This window comes from Syngnathoides biaculeatus, chromosome 18, assembly GCF_019802595.1.
Source record: "Syngnathoides biaculeatus isolate LvHL_M chromosome 18, ASM1980259v1, whole genome shotgun sequence".
NCBI lineage: Eukaryota > Metazoa > Chordata > Actinopteri > Syngnathiformes > Syngnathidae > Syngnathoides > Syngnathoides biaculeatus.
The window spans coordinates 2301045-2322120 of record NC_084657.1 but is presented as its reverse complement, the minus strand read 5'-3'; the positions used below and the strand labels follow the sequence as shown (position 1 = coordinate 2322120).

The 21076-nt window shown below is 44.1% G+C and overlaps 1 protein-coding gene and 2 pseudogenes across 2 annotated transcripts in view; 1 reads left to right on the top strand and 2 right to left on the bottom strand.

Moving 5' to 3' along the window:
* dscama (Down syndrome cell adhesion molecule a) overlaps positions 1-15096 on the bottom strand; it is a 98338-nt gene extending 83242 nt beyond the window's left edge. For both annotated transcript variants that reach the window (XM_061804060.1, XM_061804061.1), the window contains exons 1-2: positions 14942-15096; positions 10660-10809 (exon numbers count right to left, since the gene is read on the bottom strand). In XM_061804060.1, the coding sequence (XP_061660044.1) occupies positions 10660-10765 (106 nt within the window). In that variant the 5' untranslated portion in view covers positions 10766-10809; positions 14942-15096. The remainder of the gene's footprint in view (positions 1-10659; positions 10810-14941) is intronic.
* LOC133492331 (5S ribosomal RNA) lies at positions 10863-10981 on the top strand (annotated as a pseudogene).
* A 2909-nt stretch (positions 15097-18005) lies between the features above and the next one.
* On the bottom strand, positions 18006-18124 carry LOC133492332 (5S ribosomal RNA; annotated as a pseudogene).
* Between the last annotated feature and the right edge of the window lie 2952 nt (positions 18125-21076).

The window sequence follows — 21076 nt, the reverse complement described above, 5'->3', positions numbered from 1 at the left end:
TGCTGGAAGGTAGCGCTTTGCTCCTTCGTGTGAGCCAAAATGCTGGCTAGTTGTATTGCTGGATCTTGTTCGAACACTCGGGAGAATGGATTTACTCTTCATATGTTTCCAAAAGACCCGGTTTGTCGTGAAAAATGGATTGCACAGGTGCAAAGGACGAGACCTTCGTGGGTTCCAAATGACAGGTAGGTGTGTATAGAGGTACTAAAAAAAATAACAGTTGGGGGGGGGGGGCATGTAATCCTCTCAGAACGTAACAAAAGATCCACGTGCGTAAATTGGGTGCTAAATGTGTCAATGTGCATGTCAGCACACAACGTCTACCAATCACGACTTCAGCGGATAATGACCGTCGATCACGGCTCATCGTGGCGCCAAGCTGGGGTAGCTCGTCGTGGCTGAGTAGTAACTGTCATACACACTGTCAGGGAGTCTGTTGTTAGTTAGAAGTGATCTGCATATCATCTAAATATGGCACGAAACGATAGGGTAATATTGCCCCGGTCACTTCATTAGATGGTGAGATGTTCCCCTCCTCGAAAAGAGCTTCTGTGTCGGAAGGGGCGTCGGAAAAATCCGAAAATCTCTGTTGTTCCTCTGCCATAGCAGGTGCCAATACATGTTTTCAATGGCGAATGTCCCAGTGTGACATCTGCTGACGTTGCAGGCAATATGGCTACCACTTGGATGTCGAGTGAGACTTACGCAACTTTGCCCATGGCTCTCCGGTCATATTTATTTTTTCGGATAGATATTGAAGTGATTAATGTTCGTAGGTGTTTTTCACTACAATATCTATTTTTCTGTTTATAGGTATGTCTGTGGCCCTTTAACTACTTCATATTATTATTATATTATTGTTTCTGTCATTTAAATTATTGATATATTTTTAATGTGGCCTTTCTTGTTTCTTTTTATTCACTCTTTATTAAAGTTCTTTCCAATATTCCCTCAAACTAATTTTAAAGCATGGATAAAAAAAAATCATGAGGCTTGAGGAGAAATAAACCCCACTATCTGTAATAAACACAAAAGATGGTTTCTACAATGAGTGTGACAATTAAGTGATTAACCACCAACTAATTGATGAAAAAATAATCAGCAACTGTTTTGATAATCAATAACCCCTTTTTTGGCGTCAAACTCATTTTTGTCATTGGCCACATCATAGTTATGGGTCCCTTTGAGAGCCGCTATGACTGCGAATCGATAAAGATGTAAGATTACTGACAAACAGTACAATGGACAGATTGTTGAATAGCCACTTTTGAAATCAAACTATGAAAACATGTTTCGTTTTGTTTTTTTTTTTTTTTTACTGTTAAATATCTTTTCAAAGTGGGATTGGTAACAAAAAAAAATGCTTGCAAATATCTCAGTGGTATTACACTAGACCATAATGAGCAATTTTGGTTTACTTTCATGGGCCACAGGAATTATTTGGCGTGGCATATCTGGCCCCTGGGCCACCAGTTTGACACCTGTGGCTAAAAACATTGTTGAAATTGGAATTGTCAAAACCCTCTGTATTTCAGCCACTTAATATAAATATTCAGACTTGTGTAGTCCTTCATCAACGCATATTGTTTTCGTGAACCAAAATAAGATGTTTGCAGAGATCTGCTTTTACTTTTTAAAACAATTATCCAATTTTTTTTAAACCAATTTTCTGAAACATTGCAATCCAAACCAGTAACTGAATCATAATTAATATATGCGTGTTCATTTTCTCTGCTGTAAATTTGAAATGGCATCCTTATTTTTTCATTCGGGGTTGGAAAACATGTGAATCTGATTCATCCCTTTATAGAAAGAAAAAAAAAAAATCAACAAATGAATCGACTAATAAATAATCATTACTCGGAGCCCTAGTTTCTGTAATTCTCTATTGTTATGACTAACCACGGGGTCTCCTTGGAGCCCTGCCCAAATGTATCCACCCGTAATTTTCCCATAATGCTTAGCAACTGCAGCTAGATTAATTCACAGGGATATTGATTTTCCTCCCCATTCTTTTTCTTCCTTCATTGCACCCATGTATTTATCTAGCTAAGCCTCTACTACTGGCTTGGAGGAAAGAACCATCTTATGAGAGATCGTGAATTCAATACTTTTTTTCACCATCGACAGTTTTCGGACAGTGCAAATTTGTCAAAACGTAGATAGAATGTTTTTTCTGTCATATATTCCAACTATGTCCTTCTGAAGAAGGTAATCCCGAAATATGAAGGATACCAGTAAAGGTATGCGTGCTTGATGCTGTCTGTCCATGTTAACACACATTCTCCATAGGCCGCATGACCCAATTTCTGTGTGAATAGCAATACTCCAGCCAATCACTGGCAGACAGAATGACGAATGCTCGAAAAAGACTACATGCTGCCTGTCAAAGCTCCAATCCTGCCTGTCGACAAAGAGAGGAAGGGAGGGAAAAAAAAAGGGGAAGGCTGAGTCTCCTGCTCCTGCGGCTACACCGCATCACACGGGGACCAGGAAAACCATTACCCGCCCACCATCTAGCTCAAGGTTGTACTGCACCAACGGCAGAAATGACTGTGCACAATTCCAAGAAAAGAGCAAAAACCAATTGTGATACAGCTGAAAGGATGGACAAAATTAATATAATTCCTTTAAACACTGCATACAGCAGTAATTCACATTTGAAAAATGTACGGGTGTGGTCAGTGATGCTTGCAGATAGAAAGTTACGGGTGTGATTAGGGATGGAATCTCAAGACCTTAAAATAACTTACTGAGTTGTTATACCCGAGTAGGGTTAGGGTTAGGGTTAGGGTTGGGGTTGGGGTTGGGGTAAGGGTTAGTGTTAGGTATTGTTAGGTATTAGGTATTTTGGTATTAGGTATTGTTACCTAATACCATAATCATAATTTATTGACACTGCACAGACTGTAACAGACAGGTCTATAGACACGAAATTTCAAAACTAAATATAGATCATATGCATTTAGATATATGGACAGACTAGTCTAACGTTAGAACTTAGATCAAGTCAAAGTAAATCACCATGTCATACTTATTTTAGCTAGATACTGAAAAATTACCTGTGTTATATCCCAGAAATGTTTTCAGTGTAACTGATTTTCCTTTGACATGGCTCATGAAGTTGATGACTTTCGACGTCAATACGCTCGCAGTACGTGAAGGAGCTCGGAACATGCGCTTTTGGTATAAATTCCGAACATGCACAGTACGGTTAACTTGGAGTTCCTGTTTTCGCGTGAATATTGATTGTTTAGGATCAGGCTTGCTTTGTTACCAACATTTATGAAATAAACACCTAAATTAACGTCAAGAGTACACAAAATAAGCGACATCTTTCAATATCTCTGTATTTCTACTCGTAACAAGTTTTACACGCGTGATTTTTCATGCTCGACTGTGCAGATTTGCGACTGCGATTGCGCGCGGACGTAGCCTCTCCAGCATGTCCTGGGTCATCCCCCGGAGTCTCTTTCCACTGGGACAGGCCCGGAAGACCTCACCAAGGAGGCGTCTCGGAGGCATCCAAATCAAAGGTCCCAGCCCCCTCATTTGGCTCCTCTCAATCCAGAGGAGCAGCAGTTCTACTCTGAGCCCCTCGTGGACGAACGAGCTTCTCTCCCTATCTATAAGGGGGAGCCCAGACACCCTGCAGAGGAAATTTGTTTCAGCTGGTTCTACATAGGAACTTGTTCTTTTGGTCATGACCAACAGCTCATGACCATAAGTGAGGGCGCGTAGATAGAGAAATAAAAAAATGAGTTATGAGTTAATCGTGAATTGAAGGCTTCACCTTAGCTTCATCTTCACCGCAACGTATCGATACAAAGTCCACATCACTGCAGATGCTGCATGATCCGCCTGTTGATCTCAGATTCCATTCTTTCCTTGCTCATGAACAAGACCCCAAGATAATTGAACTCCTCCACTTAGGGCAGGAACTCAACCCCGACCTGGAGAAGGCACTCAACCCTTTTTCTGACTGAGGACCAAGGTCTCATATTTGGAGGTGCTGATTCTCAAACCAGCCACTTCACACTTGGCTGCGAACCGCAACAGTGAGCATTGGAGAACATGGCTTGATGACGCCAACATCATTCACAAAAAAGATAGATTAAATATTTAGGCTTACCAAACTGGACCCCTCTACGCCTTGGCTGTAGAGGCTCTCACCGGAATCAAGTCAGATTTACTGCCAGCAATACGGACCAAACTTTGACACCGGTCATACAGGGAACAAACAGATCCTGTAGTCGGGGACAGCACTCCCTTTAAGGTCTCCAAAAGGGTGGATACACTGAACTGTTGTTTTGTGCGTAGGCATTAATGTAACAATAAGGATGTGCACCCCTTCCCTCCGGGAAGGTAGCTCGTTGTTCCTTCGTGTTAGCCAAAATGCCGGCTCATTGCATTGCTGGACATTGCTTGAACACTCGGGAGAATGGAATTACCCTTCATAAGTTTGAAAGAGACCCTGTTTGTTGTGAAAAATGAATTGCATGGGTGCAGAGGACGAGAGCTTCATGGGTTCCAAATAACAGGTAGGTGTGTATACAGCTCCAAAAAAAAAAAAAAAAAATAGTTTGGGGCGGACCACGTAATCGGTCTCTCTCATAACGTAACAAAAGATCCGCGTATGAAATATGTCGATCTGCGCGTCGCCCAGCTAACAATATCTTGATAGCGTTCATCGTGTACTGCAGCGACTTTGAACATACCCCTAAAAGCAACATAGCTCGGCTCCACCTCCTCCTTATATGCCACCACAGGCGCTGAAACTCGGCCACACCGGCTGAGGCGCCGCGTTCGGCGGTCACAGCTTCTGCGAAGGCTGCGCGTTGGGCTCTGCGACGGGTTAGGCTCTGAAGAACCCAGCCGAGAATGCGTTACTCAGTTGCGTGTGCGCATGAAGCGCCCCAGCTCGATTGTGACTAAAGCAGCACCGCTCGGCTCTGTCATAAGCCACACCGGCCGGCTGCGATGGGCCACGATGCCTCATCTCCGCCGCGGGAGTGGACCGGACGGGATGCGGTTTGGCTGTGATCGGATATCATCTGAATATGGCTCGAAACAATAGTGTAATATTGCCCTGAGGGCTCGTAACAATCGTGTAATATTGAACTTCACTCGGTTGTGTGGTGTTTTCGAAAAGCGTCGAAAAATGTGAATATCTCTGTTGTTCGGCTTCCATAGTAGTAGGCACTGCGCGTTTTCAACGGCAGAAGTGACGATGACGTCAAGGAAAGAGGACGCGACTAAAATGGCGTCCACTTGGATGTCGAGGGACACTCAATTGCGCAACTTTGTGCGTGGATGACACGCTCTCCGCTCACTTTTTTTTTTCGCGTTTAGGCTGAAGTGAATACTGTTCTGTGCATTTTTCATTACAATATCCATTTTAGAACGTTTCTAGGGATGTCAGTCCCACTTTAAGAGGATTGCTATCAGAGCCCAAGCCGTGTGTGGAGGCAAACCCGACTATATCTCGTCAGAACTTCTCGCCCTCGCACACCAGCTCTGGCTCCGTCCCCGCCAGTGAGGTGAGATTCCTCGTCCCTAGACCCAGCTTCTGTAGCTGGGGATCAGGTCAGCAAGATACTCGCCTTCATCCACCGCCCAGCTCATGCTCCACACATACCACAAGATCGTAAGTTAATTAAACTATACAACAGTGCAATCTTTTGTTTTATTTTAAATGAAAGACTATTTTGCTACAACTTTATGACATATCCGCAGAATGTAATCATATGTATCAAAAAGTTGAACACAAATTCTTCTTTCATGAAGACTAAGTGCTGATGGGACAGAGAGCTGCCAATTGAACAATATTTTGATTATTATGGCAATACTTTGGAGTGGTAGGATGGAAACTTTGGAAAACATGAAAAATATCAAACAGCCTTTTGATATTCCAGAAATAAGACTAAGTCTTAATATTTAAGGCCTGTTATACATGTACAGCCAAATAAACCAGTATCTTGCGAATAGCTTTTGTACCTCTCAGCAATGGCGCCCGAAATAATTCAATACACACCCACAAATGTCAACAACTTGTTATGAATAAAACTGTGAAATACACAAGACATCTGAGGACCAGTGCAGGCTGAATTTGTTAATATAAATTGTTATTTCATGAGACCAAATCACTTCTAACTGCAATGATTTTAATATACACATGTAATTAAATCATGCAGTATGTTTTCCAAGTACATTGGGGAATTGATAGCCGATATGTTTGTATGAACTACAAACCATTTGACTGTTATACAATACTTCATCCTTTAGTATTTGTGTAACTTTACAACAGAGAGGAAAAAAAATGGTAGATTTTGTTTGTTTATATGTCTTTGTGTGTGTGTGTGTGCATTGAGTCATTACCAATGTGCGATGTGTCAATGCAAAAAAAAAAAAAAAAAAATTGTCACAATTGTCTGCAAAAATTTGGCAGATTTTTTTTTTTCTATTTTGAAAAGGACTACTATTGGCTGAATAAATTGGCCGACCAATTAATTGGTTGATTGTTATTTCGATGTTAGTAACATGAACAGTGTAACAAGAATGTCGAAAATTTGTCGACAATTAGAACAAGAATCGAGTGTTAATAATTGCTGTGAACAAGCAACTCAATCAACATGGATTATTTTCCTGAAATGCGGCTTTTGTTTTTCTTTCAGTTCCACAGATGTGGTAGCTCTTTTTTTTCCAGTCAATGGACAGCAGTGTGCCGAGATTGACCACAAACAATAAACCCCTTTGATGATAAAACTTCTGTCTGGTGAAAAGTCAGTGAGTGACTGCCCTCCCAGCCCCCCGCTGACAAATTTATTTCGATAACAAAATACTGCTGTCAGCATCCCCATGGATGATTTCTTTTTTAGCGAGGGGTATCAACAGCATTGCGTCGTGTGGCCAGCGAAACACCTTTGTTCGCTAGTGATTGACACTTAATGGAAGAGTGCTAAAAAGGGGACCATTTCCAGTAAACAACAACAGGAAAAACACATACTTTACAGAACTGAAACAAAGCATAACGTTTGGTAGATGTGGAGTATGTATGCATACGCTAACAGTTGGAAGATGGCGAGCTGAGAAAAGAGAACATGGTGGGCGATGGCTCTGATGCTGAGCACGTGTGCGGCATGAAAAGAAAGCCCGTTTTATTTGTGTGCGTGCGTGTGCGTGTGTGTGCGTGCGTGTGGTTGCGTGTGTCTGCAGTGGTGCTTGACGGTGGACAGGGGGGTGGGAGGGTGCCTGGTGTGACGGACCCTTCTTGGTCCTACTGCTACTGAATGCAGAGTAGGCAGCATCAGGCCTGGGCAAATGACTACAAGGCCTCCTCAGTGACTGCAGCACAGGCTCCACCTGGGGAATGGCCCCGCTCAGCAAAACAGTCACAGTCTCCGAGACAACAAATTCCACTAACGTACAACCTACATATCCAAACTAACGCTATCATGATTTTTGGAATGAAAGGTGCAAGAGATTTATCTCTTTGATATGCTTGACTATGAAAGGAAATGTTTGTCTTAGCTCAACTGACTATGACCACCCAGTGCAACATACATTGTAATATGGACCAGCATCCAAATTTCGAACCATACTCATCCATTAATACAAGTTGAACTGATTTGGGCTGACTCAAAATCAAAAACATGGCTCCCATCCTAATCAGTTAAAACTTTTAGAAGAACAAGCACATGCATTTGGTGATGCACCTGAGACGTGGTCTTTAGTCTTCAAATACAAGGGACTATAAAGGGATTCTTTATTTGTGTATCAGATTGAACAACCACTTCTTCTTCTTCTTCTTCTTTCGGCTTGTCCCGATTAGGGGTCGCCACAGCGTGTCATCTTTTTCCATCTAAGCATATCTCGTGCATCCTTCTCTCTAACACACACTGTCCTCATGTCCTCCCTCACAACATCCATCAACCTTTTCTTTGGTCTTCCTCTTCTACCCACGTACCCACTCTCTCGCCTCTGAACATGTCCAAACCATCGAAGTCTGCTCTCACTAACCTTTTCTCCAAAACATCCAACTTTGGCTGCCCTTCTAATCAGCTAATTTCTAATCCTATCCCGACCTGTTCACACCAAGCAAGGACCTCAGCATCTTCATTTTTTTTTTTGCTACATCAAGTTCTGCTTCCCCGTTGTTTCTTCAGTGCCACCGTCTCTAATCCGTACATCATGGCCGGCCTCACCACTGTTTTAGAAACTTTGCCTTTCATCCTGGCGGATACTCTTCTGTCACAAAGAACGGCAGACTGTTCCACCCCGATTGGACCCGTTTCTTCACCATTGCTCTGTATTCTGTGTTCACCTTCGCGATCTCTTCTCCCTCGAGCTTCACGCTTCCTCCTCTACCTCTCTCATTCACGCACATATATTCTGTTTTACTTTGGCTAATCTTCATTCCTCTCCTTTTCCAGTGCACACCTCCATCTTTCTAACTGTTCTTCCGCCTGTTCCCTGCTTTCAATGCAGATCACAATATCATCTGTGAACATCACGGTCTAAGGGGAATCCAGTCTAACCTCGTCTGTCAGACTATCCATTACTACCGCAAACAGGAAGGGGCTCAGCGTTGAACCCTGATGCAGTCCCACGTCCACCTTGAATCCTTCTGACACACCAACGACACATGTCAGATTGAAGATTGAACAACCACCATTACTACTAATATTATTCATAAATTAATGAGTTGCAGTTCTGTTCTGTCATACTGCCTGTCATGTACAATGGTAAATTTGAATGTATGGATACACCCTGACAGTGATCTGTGTAGTGATCTGTACTGATTGTTTTTCAACTGTATTGAAGCTAAAAGCAAAGTTGCAGCTGTAAAAAAAAAAAAAAAAAATGGAATCTTTATATTGCCCAAGACCCTTGTGAGGATAAGTGGTACAGAAAATGGATCGATGGCTCTTTGTAATGTGCAAACAAGGATGACTTCTGGTAATTAGGCTGGAAGTTTACTTTGTGTAATAAGAAGGACATATTTGGGGGCAGAATGCTTTTTACCATGCTATTATAAATTAAGTATAGTCTATAAAACATATTTGTGACAAAATGTGAAATGGCCATAAATAGTTCCAAGTTCGCTAAATTTAGTTAAGAAAAACAAATGTTACTTAAAACATCTGTGTTTTATGATGATAGTCCAAAGCCAAACAAATTGATGGTCAGCCTTGTGGACCAGGTTATATTTTAGTTTTCAAGGGTCGATGGAAATAGGATGCTAATACAGGTACAATACAATTTTTTTTTTTTTTTTTTACTATTCTCCGCTTCTTTGGTTTGTTTAAAAGAGGCACAAATGGCCCATCATTAGCGAGAAGGTACTTGCACTTATAATGTATGCTTCCTTCTTGACTTTTTTTCTAATGGTCACTAGATTTCTCAGGGGTTGGTTAGTCTACCCTGCAACAGCTCCATATGGGCTGTGTCCAGTGAGATTTGGAAAAGACACCTCCACATCATCCTACATTTTCCAAACCCAGAAACCTAAGTCAATTATTCATGTCCAAGAAAGAAAATGTGTTTGTTTCCAGTTGAAGCTTCAATATTACTTTATTCGTTAACGGCGGAAATTAAAATGAAGGGCTGCCACCTGCCAGATGTTTGTGCTCGGATGTTAGTTATTGTGCAGATAGACCCACAGACATAGATACAAAGAACACAAAGTGGACTTAAAAAATGTATGTGTACTACAGTAGGATGATAATGGTGCTACGCATGCACTGAGATGTGAATAAAGACCATTTGCTCATGGATTCATAGGCTCATCCATTCATCCATTATTTAGCATGGTGAAGAGCAATGGATTGGTGGCTGGATTATTTTTCTGCCAATGTTTACATGGCTGATGGCTACAACTGTGATGTTTGTTTTGCTTGTTTAATAAAGGCTCAAACTTCACTCCCAAGATTGATAAATCCAAAACACAAGTACTGTAAATGTAGTATGTGGAAAACCTGTTTCAACGGAATGATCATGCAGTTAAATTTGCCAATTCAGGAGCAAGAGAAGCCTTCTCTGAGCCTCAATCGAAAACATGCTTGTGAAAATCCATTTATGGACAATTCTGAGATTGCTTTGGAGTTTGGCATGGCAGAGTTTGCCTGAGAGGATAAACAGCAAAAACACCACCACCAACACCCACAACAAAAAGTCTCTCAAAAGCATTTACCCTCTATCCAAAAGCAAAATGACATTAACTCGTGTCTATTGAGTTTGCTAAATGTCCCACATAAAGTGAATTTGCCCCCCAGGGTTGAGAAACAATCACGTAGACGAGTGTTCCATTTAAGTGATTTGAATGATAGGAGCGCCACAATGCTTCCTATCAGCCACAGAAATGGGTCAATACACTGAGACTAAGTGACATGGCTGGCAGCCTGTGTTGCTCGTGGAAGGCTGGCAGAGGAATTGTAGCGAGACCTCGCTGTCACTGGGTCAGACCCGATTGCAAACAGAGACACAGACGCCGCCTGGCTACGAAGTCCAGCCCAATCTAGTCATCATTTTTAGAAGGAGATTTGCATGTCTAATCGAGACAACACATAGTTTAAAATCTTCAGGAGAGCATCAAGACCAAACGAATGTTAAATTCACTCTCGGTAGTCTATTAAGATTTTGCAAAGAAATGTGACTTACTTTCAGCGTTAATTGACATTGTGTCTTTCTCCCAGGACACAACAGTGATGTAGGCCTCCACTGAGACAGGGATAATGCACTTGAAGACGGCCACATTGCCTCTCATGGCTTTCTGGTCCTCCACCCGGACAGTGTAGGGTTCTCGTAGGACTGGTTGGGAAGTACAAAGAGGCATTTTTAATAGAATGTCGTAATTACAGAAAGCTTACGCCCATGCTACCCTGAGAACGCCCGATCTCGTCAGATCTCAAATGCTAAGCGGGTTTGGCCCTGGTTAGTACTTGGATGGGAGACCGCCTGGGAATACCAGGTGCTGTAATTTCTCTCCCTGGCTAAAAGCAGAGAGGTTGCGTCAGAAAGGGCATCTGGAATAAACCTGTGCCAAACAAATATGAGTGCATCTAAGATGACGCACTGTGGAGCCCCCTGACGGGACAACCCAAAAGGAGGAGAAGAAGAAGAAGTTGTAAATTTGGATGATACAGAGGAGTCATGGGAGAAAGTTTTGTGGTCAGTTGAGACCAAAATTGAACTTTTTGGTCATAATTCCACTCACCGTGTTTGGAGGAAGACGAATGATAAGTTCCAGCCCAAGAACACCATCGCTACTGTGAAGCATGGGGGTGGGAGCATCATGCTTTGGGGGTGTTTTTCTGCACATGGGATAGGACGACTGCACTGTATTAAGGAGAGGATGACCGCGGCCATGTATTGTTAGATTTTGGGGAACAACCGCTTTCCCTCAGTCAGAGCATTGAAGATGCGTCGTGGCTCGGTCTTTCACAATGACCCAATGCACGCAGCCAGGAAAACCAAGGAGTGGCTCTGTAAGAAGCATATCAAGGTTCTGGCGTGGTCTAACAAGTCTCCAGACCTAAACCCAATAGAAAATATTTGGAGGGAGCTGAAAATCTGTGTTTCTCAGCGACAGCCCAGAATCCTGTCTGATCTAGAGAAGATCCGTGTGGAGGAGTGTGCCAATATCCCTCCTGCAGTGTGTGCAAACCTGGTGAACAATTACAGGAAACGTTTGACCTCTGTAATTGCAAGCAAAGGCTACTGTACCAAATATTAACATTGGTTTTCTCAGGTGTTCAAATACTTATTTGCAGCTGTATCACACAAATAAATTGTTAAAAAATCATACATTGTGATTTCTGGATTTTTCTTTTTAGATTATTCTCTCACAGTGGACATGCACCTACGATGAAAATTTCAGACCCCCCACCCCACTCCCCATGATTTCTAAACAGGAGAACTTGCAATATAGCAGGGTGTTCAAATACTTATTTTCTTCACTGTAGATAAATTATTGCAATATCATCGATTCATTTTCTTCTGCTTATCTGGTTTCAGGTAATGGAGACTGAATCTTTAGCAGGGAAGCAAAGATCTCTCTCTCCCAGGCCACTTCCTCCAGATCTTCTGAGGGGATACCGAGGCATTCACAGGCAACCCGAGAGTCAAAGTCTCCTCAGAGTTTCCTGGGGTATCCCCGGGGTGTGCCCTCGAGTGCAACATGCCCAGAACACCTCACTAGGGAGGAATCCAGGAGGCATCGTAAACAGATTCCGAAACCACCTCATCTGACTCCTTTCAATGTGGAGGAGCAGGGCCTCTACTCTGAGCTGCTCCCGGATGACTGACCTTCTCACCCTCTCCTCTCTCGGACAGCATGCGGAGGAAACTCATTTCAGCTGTTTGTACCCAGGATCTTTTTCTTTTGGTCATGACCAACAGCTCGTGACCACAGGTGAGAGTAGGAATGCAGATCGACCAGTAAATAGAGAGCTTTGCCTCTGCTGCAGGTGTCTGGCTGTAAATTTGCCATGACCTTCTTCCCTCACTTGTGAACAAGACCCCAAGATACTTGAATGCTTTCAATTGGGACAGGATGTCAACCCCAACCTGGAAAGGGCACGTCCCCTTTTCCGACTGAGGACCATTCCGTGACATTTTGAGTTGCTAATTTTCATCCCATCCGCTGCACTCTTGCCTGCTAAGTGTTCCAGTGAGAGTTGGAGATCATGGGTTAATGAAGTCAACAGAACCACACCAATTAAAACAAATCTGAGATGCAATACTGAAATTGTAATCCCTCAATGTCTCAGATGCACCTAGAAATTCTGTCCATAAAAGTTATGGACAGAACCAGTGCCAAACGGTAGCCTTGGCGGAGTCCAATCCTCACTGGAATCGAGTTCAACTTATTGTGGGCAATCCCCACCAAAGTCTGACACCGGTCGAACAGCTCGTATGAGAGGGTTTGATACCCCATACTCCCGAAGCACCTCGCCACAGGACCTCCCGAGGGACAGAGTTGAACAACTTCTCTAAGTCCCCAAAACATGTGTAGACCGGTTGGGCAAACTCCCATGCAGCCTGGAGGACCCTGCCAAGCATGGAGAAGTGTTCTCAGGGAAGGACGAAAGCCACACTGCTCTTGCTGTATTTGAGATTCGAATGTACCTTCCACATCAGCATCCCTGAATAGACCTTACCAGCAAAGCAGAGGAGTGTGATACCCCTGTAGTTGGAACATATCCACCATTCCTCCTTCTTAAAAAGGCGGACCACCTCCCCATTCTGCCAATACCGAGGCATCAACCCTGATGTCTGATGTTGCGGAGGTGTTTCTACCAGGACAGCCCCACAACATTCAGAGCCTTAAGGTACTTCAGGTGAATCTTATCCACCCCCAAGTTGGAGCTTTTTAACCGCCTCGATGACCCCAGAGATAGTAGAGCCCATCTCAAAGAAACCCAGACTCTGCTTCTTCATGGGAAGGCATGTCAGTGGAATTGAGGAGGTCTTGGAAATATTCTCACAACATCCCTAGTTGAGGTCAGCAGCAACCCAGCCCAATTACACACAGTGTTGATGGTGCTCTATTTCCCCCTCTTGAAACGCCAGATGGTGGACCAGAATTTCCTCAAAGTCGTACGAAAGTCGTTCTTCATGGCGTCACCAAACTCCTCCGATGCCTGGGGTTTTTTTTTCTGCCAGACATTCCCAGCAGATGCTCATGATACGTCTTGGCTTGCAAGGTTGGAATGGTATCATCCCCCGCCATTGGAGCCAACTCACCATCAGGTAGTGATCAGTGTCTAAGACATGTGGACACAAGTATGATGATAAGACCACAAAGTCGATCATGCAACTGACCTAGGATGTACTGGTGCCAAGTGCACATATGGACACCCTTATCCTCGAACATTGTGTTCGTTATGGACAAACCATGATGAGCACAGAAGTCCAATAACAGAACACCAATCGGGTTCTTATTGGGGGAACCAATACTCCTAATCACGCCCTTCCAAGTTTCATTGTCATTGCCCACATGACCATTGAAGTTCCCCCGCTGAATCATGAAGTCTCCAGATGGAGCACTCGACAGCATCCCCTCCAAGAATTTAAAAAAAGGGTGGGTACTATGAACTACTCTTTGGTGCATAAGGACCCCCCCACCACCCCAAGGCACAGGTCGGCTATTCTCTCGTCCACGAGGTAGACCAGGCGCAGCCAAGAGGACTGGTACAGAGGCAGAGCCATGTGTGGAGGTGAGCCCGACTAGATCTAGTCGGAACTTGTCGACCTTACACACCAGCTCGGCCCTGCCAGAGAAGTGACATTTCACATCCCTAGACTCAGCTTTTGTAGCTGGGGATCGGATCGCCAAGGTCCCCAATTCATATTGCCCACGAGTGGTGAACCCGTGGGAAGGTAGACCCACTTTACCCTTTCAGGCTGTGCCCGGTCGGAGTCCATGGGTGCAGGCCTGACCACCAGGCATGCACCTTTGTGACCTCCCTCAAGGCGTTTTCTCTAGAGGGAGACCCATTTGACCCACGTCCAGGCAAGGAAAACATCCTCCTGAATTCTTTATAATCATATGGGTTTTTGGAGCTTTGCCTTATCTGGTCCCTCACCTAGGACCTGTTTGTCACGGTGACCCTGGCAGGGGCATAAACCCCAAGACAACTTAGCTCTTAGAATCATTGGGACACACAAACCCCTCCACCACGATAAGGTGACAGCTCAAGGAGGGGTGTTAAAATATCATGTAAACAACGTTTCTTTCTCGGCCTACTTGGATTGTATTACATGTCCTCATTTATTGACATCCTGTTCTTCCTGGTTATATGCCAGTATGTCTGCATTAACTGACTTGGTAAGGCTGCCCCCCAAAAAACAAAAACATGAAAAAAATTAAGCTCAGTACACCCAATAGCTTTTAGCAATAGACAGAACACAATTCACATTTAACTGCAGAGATACTGACCAGCCTTAATATGGACATCTTGGCTCCTGATTCTCCCTGAGGGGTTCTCCGCTGTGCAATAGTAGGTGTTGTCGTGTATGAGTTTGCTGAAACTGGAAGGGGGGATGTGGAAGATCTGAAGGGTGCCATTGGAGTGCACATGGCGGATTCCTGGCACATCATAGATCTCCTCACCGGTGGCCAGATACCAGCGCAGTGAGACAGGTGGCACACCTGCTGCGGGACAGGGAACCGACGTCCCTGTGGTACTGGCGAACACTACCTCTTGCACAGATGCATTGACAAAATATAAGCTGGAACGTAGATCTTCACAGAAAACTGCAAGAAAATGAAAAAAAACAAAAATAAAACAACATGTTAGAACATTCTTTTAAAAGCCCTATTTTGCGCAGCATATCTTGAAGCTCTAAAATAGATATGACTCCAAAAGAGAATATATCTAATCTAATAGTCAATATTGCAGTACTGCAAGTGTGTTTATTTTTCGTTAATTGTCCCTTGTCAGTGCTCTGTGCTCACTGCAATGGAGGAAGCTTGCGTCAATGTGTCTGTGGGGAAAAAACTACAGTAGGGCCACAGAAAGGCAGACTTGGATGGTCAATAAATGAGACAGAATGCCAGACCTCATCACAGTGCATTTTTACATATCAAATAATATAACGATAGTCATACTGAGTATAAATTATGACTGTACCAAAAATATTAAACTGTAAGTTCCTCACAAGTGCTGTGGTATTATCCAGCCATCCATTCTCTGAGCCGCTTATTCTCACGAGGGTCACGGGATTGCTGGAGCCAATCCCAGCTGTCATTGGCCAGGAGGGAGGGTACACACTGAACTGGTTGCGAGCCAACACCAGGGTACATGGAAAGAGACAACAGTCGCACTCACAAACACACCTCGGGCAGTTTAGAGTCTCCAATGAGTGCATGTTTTTGGTGTGCCTGGAGAAGTCCCTGGAGAAAACCCACACAGGCACGGGGAGAACATGCAAACTCCACACAGGCAGGACCGGGACTTGACCGGGACTTGAATCCCAGTCCTCAGAACTGCGATGCCAACGGTCAAGCCAGTTACGCCACTATGCCGCCCTTTTGTGCTAACACTTAATGGTATTTGGGACTGTTCATAATTTTTTCCACCTTAATTAAGGACCAAGTTAGAGCTGAGAAACAGCTTCAGAGCATGACGCTGCCCACACGAAAAGAAAAGAAAAATTCAACCTTAGTTTAATTGGACAACAGCATACGGTAGTTTTTCCCACGCATTTGGGAAATTTCAAAACTGTTTTGGGAAATACTGTATGTAGCCGGAGCTGGATGTCCTTCTTTGTAAGATAAGGCTTCCAACTTGCCACCATACATCTTAGCCCAGACATATGAAGATCACAGGAGATTGTTGTCAAATCCACTACCGATAAGTGTTATGAACATGGGGAAGAGTAGGACCCAAATACATGACTCTGCAGCAGTGACATTATTTCGAGGGTGGTTTTATTCCAGGCAGAGAACACAGGTGAGCAGTCCAACAAAGGGAAATGCACAAAGCCAAGTGGCAAAAGGAAGGGTCCAAAAACATGACAAGAGACACCGGGGATGACCAGGACACGCTGGAGAGACTGTCTCTCAACTGGCCTGGGAACGCCTCGGTTTCGCTACGTAAGAACTGGATGAATTGGCTGGGGAAAGGGAAGTCTGGGTATCCCTGCTAAAGCTACTGCCCCCGTGACCTCACCCGTAAAAGTGGTAGAAGACGGATGGATGGATGGAAGGATGGATGGATGGATGGATGGATGGATGGATGGATGGATGGATGGATGGATGGATGGATGGATATTACCACCCAACCCAAGTCCAAATTTCAAGTGGCTGTTTTGATGAGGATTTGTTGGTGTGTTTGTCAGTCATGTTGTGCCACTAAACCAATTCCCATGAAATGTGTAAAGGTTTGGTGGACGGGGCAATGAAAAACCCACTTTGTTGTGCATTTAGTCAAAGAGGTACAGTTTATCCAGGAATTCATTATCACGTTTTTAATCACAGTGATGTAAAATTGAACTGTCATTAAATCGTAATGTCACTGCCCCTCATTAACTTCCATGTACAAGCCCCAACTTTAACCTCAGTCAAACATTTTTACGTTTGTTCACAGTTAAGTGTTTGCTAAGGTCTGAACAAAACAGTGCTTTTCTCGTAAAATTATCACGTTAAAATATCGCAAATTGTTATTACTACTACGTCCTTCCAAACATTTGTTCAACAGTTTTTCCGTCTGTGTTTGTGTAGCTTTTCTTCCCCTGTCATCGTACCACACGCCTTCCCGTCTGCCTGCCTGTGCGACAGCTGCCAATCCCCTTTCCCAGGAGACCAAACATTTTAGCGGTTCATAAATTCCTAATGAGCATGCTCAAATCACAGGCCACTTCCACCCACCGGTCGCTCAACCTGTTATGACAAACAAACACGATGGCAAACACATGTCCCAGCACATTTGGAGCTGTTCTCACTTCACACATACAGTACTCAGAGGGCTTGTCCTTCAGGTGTTAAATAGTAAATTGCCGTATCTGTTGACAGCTATAACATTGTCAGATATGCATAAAGAGGTAGCAGAAAAGGCAGCAGAGCCATGACACCAGGGGAGGGGGTGTTCTGATTGAACATTAATGTAGCTGAGTAAAAGCAATAAATAAATATTAATTATCTTCAAAATATACAGTGCTTTTGAGTTGGGATGAAGAGTGTGTCTCACATTTACCAGGAATTGAGTAAACTGACAACAGTGTTTTCGTCTTGTTAAAAACAAGACGTTTGACTGAAGAGCCATTGTGTAATCATGACAAAGGGGTTTGTGTGTCTCACTGATCCAAAGATCTAAGTTGTCTGGGGCTTGCTCAATCAAGGAAAACAGGACCTAGGTGAGGGACCACAAAAACGCACTTCTTCTTCTTCTTTCGACTTGTCCCGTAAGGGGTCGTCACAGCGTGTCATCTTAGATGAACGCATATTTGTTTGGCCAGATGCCCTTCCTGACGCAACCCCTCTGCATTTAGCCGGGGATAGAAGCTTACAACACCTGGTATTCCCAGGCAGTCTCCCATCCCAGTACTAACCAGGGCCAAGCCTGCTTAGATTCCGAGATCTGGTGAGATCGGGCGTTCTCAGTGTAGCATGGCCTTAAGCCAGCTCACAAACACACTATGACGAGTAAAATTTCTGGATTTTAGTAGCTCAGTGAGCGCACCCATATTGGACTCCTGCCCTCGCTCTGTTGGAGACTTCAATCCTTGTGTGGGCAATGACAATGAGACTTCGAAAGGCGAAAATGGGAAGAATGCCCCCTGCTCACCAGGAACTGAGTTGCTATGTGACTGGACCTGCTCGTCAACAATTGTCCAGAAAGAACATCATGAGTGTGGATGTCAAGTTGAAGGAGTGCCATTGGTTCTTTTTGCCTGCGGGACTAAGGGAGCTGATGTGTACAAACCTTCTGGGTTTGAGGTCAAAGACGTGGCTAAAAAGCTCTGGGAGTGGGAGATTCTAAGCATTGTAGGGCTGTCTTGTTGACATGTTTCTGCAACATCACATAGAAAATGGAGAGTAGGAAACAGGTGGTGTGTTCCAATTTCGGTGGGTCTAGGTCTCCTTTTATTGCTTCTGGAAAGGACAGTCCATCAGGAAGTCCAATCTCGGATTCAGTAGGCACAGTGTGGTTTTCATTTTGGCTGTGGAACAGTGGACCAGCTCTACACCACTAGTAAGATCTTTGAGGGTGCATGTGAGTTCGTCCAACCAGACTATATGTGCTTTGTGGAATTGTAGAAGTGACTTGACTGTTTCCCTGGGGGAGTTCCACGTGTGATTGCATCAGGATTAAGTGGTTCCAGGTCCCCTGATACAGGCTGATCGGTCCGTGTACGACTGTCAGGTTTTTGTCCACATTGCTGAGAGTACATTAGCAATCAAAAAGTCACTGTTTCATAATATTTCCTCTTCATACCCTTCAGATTATCATGAAAACATCTGTACTGTGCTTCTCTATAGTCTCAGTGTGAGCACAAATTCAAATCTGGTTGGAGTCGAAGACTCGGGCAATGTACATTCACTGTCTACTGTACATGCCTTCAATAAGACAAACTGGGGGGTGCGGACTGCTTCAGTCAATTCCCCAATATTTTCAATTGCCCCCCGGTTCCAACTTTCAGTGGTATCACCTGTCCCTGCTTTTACAATTTTCACACCACACCATAGCCCCACCCCCCACCCCCCCCCCCCCCGGAAAGGCTCATCTCCAAAAAGAAGGGGCACGCCCAAAAATGTTTGAAAACCATTGCAAAAGGGGTACTGTGTGGAAAGATAGGTTTATCATCCATACATTTTCTTAGCCGCATATCCTCACAAGGGTCGCGGGAGTGTGGCAGCCTATCCCAGCTATCTTCGGGAAGGAAGCGGGGTACACCTTGAAATGGTGACCACCCAACCACAGAGCACACATAAAGAAGCCATTTGCACCCACGTTCACACCTTGGAGTAATTTAGAGTCTTCAATTAATGCATTTTCTCAGGATGGAGGAGGAGGAAAACAGGCACAGGGAGAACATGCAAACGCCACACAGCTGGAGTCAGGATTTGAACCCCGGTCCCCAGAACTGTGAGGCTTATGGTCAAACCATTTTACATTTCACGAAAATGATGCCTCCTTCTCTTCCTAGATATCCATGACAGCTACATTTATTGCAGTCAAATTAAAAAAATGTTGAGTTGACTTGTAAAGGATCAAACATCATCGAGCCATTAATCCATCCATCCATCACCCTAAGCAAGTGCGACTTACAGCCAGCAATGTGGACCAAACTCTGACACCGATCATTCAGCCTTGGATCAAACACAGGGCGGCTCGGGAGCTCAGCTGTAGAGGGTTGGCCTCACAGTTTTTTGGGCTGGGGTTCAAATCATGGCCGTGCCTGTGTTGAGTTTGCATGTTCTCCCCCATGCCTGTCTGGGTTTTGTCAGGGCAATCTAGTTTCCTCCAACATTAATTGGACACTCTAAATTGCCCCTAGGTGTGATTGTGAGTGTGACTGTTGTCTGTCTTTATATGCCCTGCGATTGGCTGGCAACAAGTTCAGGCTGTACCCCGCCTACTGCCTGATGACGGCTGGGATGAGCTCCAGCACCCCCACGACCCTTGTGAGGAGAAGCGGCTCAGAAAATGTATGTGTCAATTCTCGGGCTGACGTTAAATCACTGACCAATTCCATCAAGGAGTAATATAGTGATCCTCGACGCTCCAGCACAGTCTCAGGTACTGACTATGCATTCCTACCCAAATGCCAAAACACCAAGGTAATCACGAGAGCACACAGACAAATTGACGGCCCAACGCACAAATCCGTAAAACACACACAATAACTACTACAAGTACGATGATACATCCATCCATCCATTTTCTGAGCCACTTATCGTCACAAGCGTCATGGGAGAGCTGGAGCCCATCCCAGCTATCTTCATGCAGGCGGCAGGGTACACCCAGAACTGGTTGCCTGCCAATCAGAGGGCATATGGAGACAGACAGTGGCATTCATAATCACACCTACGGCCATTTTAGATTGTCCAATTAATGTTGCATGTTTTTTGGAAAGTCACTTGTGCCCGGAGAAAACCCACACAGGCGGAGCTGGGATTTGAACCCCGGTCCTCAGAACTCTGAGGCCAACGCTCGAACCAGTTGTACCACTGTGGGGCCTTCTGATGGAACAACAGCCAATAACTAATTTGATCATAATTACCTAAATCGTGACATGAATTTAATTGCTGCTGTAGCGCTGGGAAAGGCATCTGTAATGGCAATTGTAAATGGTTGTAGTTAATATTGTAAGGTACATTTCACAGTAAATATGTGAGTACATGTATCCAAGATCCTCCTTATCTCAGTATTCATACTTTTTGTGTCATTTTTGTTTGTTGGTGGGCTACAAGATTTGCCTGATTTGAATGGATGCCTTGACTCAATAAGGTTTGGGAAACGCTATTTTTTAGATCAACTTGTCATTTACACCTTTTGCTTCTTGTTTGGTTGGTCAAATGTTCTGTATCTATAACTATGTCGACTCGGTATTTTACAAACGGGAGTTG